The 3979-nt window shown below is 35.7% G+C and overlaps 1 protein-coding gene across 2 annotated transcripts; it reads right to left on the bottom strand.

Moving 5' to 3' along the window:
* Positions 1-885: 885 nt before the first annotated feature.
* On the bottom strand, positions 886-3588 carry LOC136231940 (uncharacterized). 2 transcript variants are annotated; one of them, XM_066020980.1, is made up of 6 exons: positions 3400-3588; positions 3217-3313; positions 1941-2304; positions 1369-1849; positions 1246-1313; positions 886-1165 (listed from the first exon to the last, which is right to left on the bottom strand). In XM_066020980.1, exons 1-6 carry the CDS (start codon positions 3443-3445, stop codon positions 1124-1126), a joined length of 1098 nt encoding a protein of 365 aa, XP_065877052.1. In that variant the 5' UTR covers positions 3446-3588; the 3' UTR covers positions 886-1123. The 2 variants fall into 2 exon arrangements, with proteins under 2 accessions (XP_065877052.1, XP_065877056.1); XM_066020984.1 differs by having other exon boundaries at positions 1246-1301; positions 3400-3585.
* Positions 3589-3979: the final 391 nt, after the last annotated feature.

Here is a 3979-nt window from a genome sequence, read left to right on the forward strand (position 1 = left end):
ATTAACTTACTTACAAAGATGTCCTAAGGTCCTTAATTGGGCTTTAATTAGACCGTTGCACCATTACTTCCATTAATAGTCATTACTCCTATTAATTGTCATTTTTCTCCTTTAAAAGGAATAATTGGATTCTTTATAACTGCTCAAGTGGCGTATTAATGTACATTCGTTCCTTCTTGATACTATTTTAGAGCAAGTCCTTTAGACAATCTTATATACGGATCTGGATGTGTATAACTTTGGCTAATCTCCTAAGATGACGAGTCTAACATATTAAGATTTAGGAAGGCAAATCTCACATGTAGATTCATTCGTCCTATTTGTCAGTTCCTCACTTTTCTTATTTTCCACGTATTTGAGGGCTGATGGCATCTTTTCCCAATCCAAATGAGAAAAATTAAAGTGCTTGTTCAAATTTGTTACTAGTTGATATCAAAAAAGCCCATTTCAACCAATATCACTCATTGTTTCGTTTCCTTCTATTCGACTTCATTACTTTTGAGCTAACTCAAAATTTAGAAGCAAAAGTAAATGGCGGGTTTTGAGAATCCAATTTCAAATATAATTTATCAAATTTATGAATAAATTTATTTAAAAGATGTGAAATGTGTGGAAAGATCTGACAATCAAGGTCATACAATCACACCTGGACTTTTTTTTAACTGGAAAGAGGAGAGAAGCTAGTAAGGGTCAAAAGAGGGAGAAATTAATTTATAATAATAAAAATCTCTATGCCAAGCCATTATTTTAATGGTATGTGTTGAGTTGAAATTAGTTGCATCCATTTAAATCGTAGCTTCTTAGATATGGTGGAGGTTATGCTTACTCTCACCATTGGATTGGATAACATAGAAAGCACATTTAGATCTCTGAATCATTAACAAGTAATATACCAAAAACAAATTAATTTGCAAATTCATGTAGTACAATTTGTTTTGAGCAATAAAGAAGACAAACCTTATGATACTAGACAAACAAACGAAAAGCTTTTGCTTTCACACCATTAATGAGAATACCAAAATCACTATTTAACTTCTTCTATACAATGGAAAAACCCCACTTCAAACAAAAACAACTGAAGATAAGCCAATCCAACTTGGATTAGGAGGACAACAGATTTTACTTAACTTACTTCAGCCAAACTAACCTCTTCCATCGGACCATCCTAACATAGAAAACAAAGAGAATATAATAAGCAACTCATCAAATGAAAAAAGCCATTGTAAAACCTTATCCAATCCTTACCACATTTTCTTTGTTTTCATCAGATCCATCAACATTGTCTATGGGGCTGCCTTCGCCTGTTAATCCAACTGTTAATGCAAGTAATTTATTAGCTTTAAATCAAAAAGTAAGACTATTTGTTACCTTCTTCACTAGAAGTAGCCGAACTCTTTCCCTGCTTTTCCATCTTAACTTTTTCTTTCTCCTTATGTGCTTCTTGCTTACTCGGCCTTTGAGGTTTCTTCTGTGACTTACGACCACCAGCAGTGTCTTGTGAATTTACAATGTTTTTGCTCCGACGTACCTGGGTCTTGGGTGTACTAGTGTTTTTCTGAAGATTCACTTTCTTGTCCGATTCTCGGACTGTGGAGACTTTAGCACTATCAGCATTCAAGGACCTAGGTCTCAGTTTCCTAAAGTCTGCTGTAGATGAACTGTGAACTTCATCATCAGATGATCGAGCTCCGACTTCAGGAACTTGTGAACAAGTTTCTGATACTTGAACCTGCTCTTGATTTTCTGTAATGTTGTAGCTCTCTAATAGTTCCCTCACAGATTCTCCAATTTCACTCAGTTCATAGCGTCCCACATATGATTTGAGCTCATCCCTCATCCGTTGAATAGGCTACATTTGATCATATTTAGTACAATAAATCAGAATCAAGACACAAAGAGTAAGTAGAAATCCACAAGAGGGTAAAAAGAAATTGACAGACCTCACATCCAGCCTCCAAAGCAAGCTTGAAAAAGCCAATAGAAATGGAGTGCTTAGAAACAGATTCAGAAAGCTTGATTTGTGATAACCAATATGAAGAGGAAGCCAGCATGTTGAACTTCTTGCGGCTAGAAGTTCTAGAAATATCAGAAAGAGGTGTCTCATTTTTTGCTTGTCCACTTGTAGACCTTTTAGACATAGTTCTAGCCTCAGATATGGGAGTAATGGTCCCAGTTGATTTTGCAACCACATTAAGTGCTGACTTGGCAGGAGTGGACAGCCTTCTTGGTGGCTTTGCAGATTTTTCCTTGCTGGAAAGATTAAGGACGCTCACACTTTTGCTTACACTTGAAACTGACCTTCCCCTGGAAATGTAGAAAGGAAAGCGACATCAGCTTTAACTAACAGATCATATAAAAGAAAAAATGGGTCATGATATCTAGTATGTCTCCTACCTTTAAAGCACCAAAAATCTAGGACAGTTTTGAAAAAATCAACTTATAAATGTAAACTCTCGATAATCAATGCAAAAAAAATTAACGAAATTTAGTTTGGATTAAAGCCATGGTTTCAGTTCTATAAGGGTGTAGACCAAAAGATGCAAATTTTCCAGTTAATCTTGAACTTGGACTTAACTCATCCCCATAAAAACAATTTGGAGGAGAGGATTTCGTGACACTTATAGATAATTCATTGGAGCGTGAACTTTGCAGGACCGGACATCTAGGCCAAACAATGGCAGTGGTCACATTGGACTAGAAAACTCGTGTAACATCTTAACTGGGGTTTAACTCGTCCAAAAGGCACCTTAAAGGAAATGACTTATATTTACCTTTATAACTAGCCAATATGTAATACTCAACCATCTTCTTCACCCCTGTTTACCACCCTCCCTAGAAAAGGCTACAATTTATTGAAAATGAAATCATAAAATAACTATCTATAATTCTTGAAAGCTATGAAAAAATCTGTCCACTCTGTAATCCTATAAAGACCAATTAGCACAACAATTGAATCAACTTAATAGCAGTTAATTGATCTTTCCAATTTGAGAAAACAAAACCTAATTCCTTCAAAAAAAAACCTAATGAATTTAATCAGAATCTACTTCTAAATTCCGCCAACTACTGAATTAAATCAGAATCAGTTTCTCAATTCGACTTACAGAACAGCAAAATCTCATAGTTACCATAGTTTCGAAAAGGATTTCGTTTCTCAGGGAAGAAAATTATAAAACAGAAACAAATATTTTAAATAAGAGCAAAATAAAGAATTACTTCTTTGAAGTAGAAGAATTAGACAAATCAGCCACCGGTGGGCTTTCCTCTTTCACCTTCGTCGCCGATCTGAGCGGATATCTCAATTTGGATTTCCCTATACAACAAGATAAACAGATCAGGACTCGATTAAAAAAATCCCTAAAAAAAGAAAGGAAAACCAAGAACAGAAAATAGTTATACCAGTAACAACAATAGCAGGCTGCTGCTCTTTCACAATTTCTTCCATTATTAAACTTAAATCAAAGAGAGACAAAAACACAAAACCGAGAGAATGTATGTAAAAGTATGTATGTCTTTGTGTGCTTTTTCTAGGGACAAATGAAAATTATCAGCCTTATAAAAGCATCCAAATAATAACAGCAAAGAACCGACTGTTGTTCTACCGTTCCGTTTGACGCAAATGACTTTTTAAGGCGGGAGTATTCCATAACTCAAATTTCATTGCTCACTCGCTCTCTAGAACCAACACCTGTCACCTATTTACACGTGGCTATCACCTATAGGATGTGATGGGTCAAAGATGAGTGACAGCATAAGAGAAAACGGACATATATATTTGAACGAAGGAGCGCCCTTGGTGTTGGGGGCCCATCGCCTCCATACAAAACGCATTAATCTGGTTATTTTCGAAATTTGAAATTCAAAATCATGAGCCGTTGATAGATGAAACTTGAAACTGTCAGTTGACGGTTGAGATGGCATGTTTTCTATTGGATTAGGGTAGGGCTTTTGTGGGCCTCAAATTGGGCTTTGTGGGCTA

This window comes from Euphorbia lathyris, chromosome 1 (assembly GCF_963576675.1).
Source record: "Euphorbia lathyris chromosome 1, ddEupLath1.1, whole genome shotgun sequence".
NCBI lineage: Eukaryota > Viridiplantae > Streptophyta > Magnoliopsida > Malpighiales > Euphorbiaceae > Euphorbia > Euphorbia lathyris.

Bases quoted from the DNA above. Each gene is read 5' to 3' on its own strand.
- LOC136231940 (XM_066020980.1), bottom strand. From the start codon at position 3,445: ATGGAAGAAATTGTGAAAGAGCAGCAGCCTGCTATTGTTGTTACTG. The intron at 2,305-3,216 runs GTAATTCTTTAT...CTACATTTCCAG, and splicing joins AATTCTTCTACTTCAAAGAA to GGGAAGGTCAGTTTCAAGTG. The intron at 1,166-1,245 runs GTAAGGATTGGA...TTTCTATGTTAG, and splicing joins ATGAAAACAAAGAAAATGTG to GATGGTCCGATGGAAGAGGT.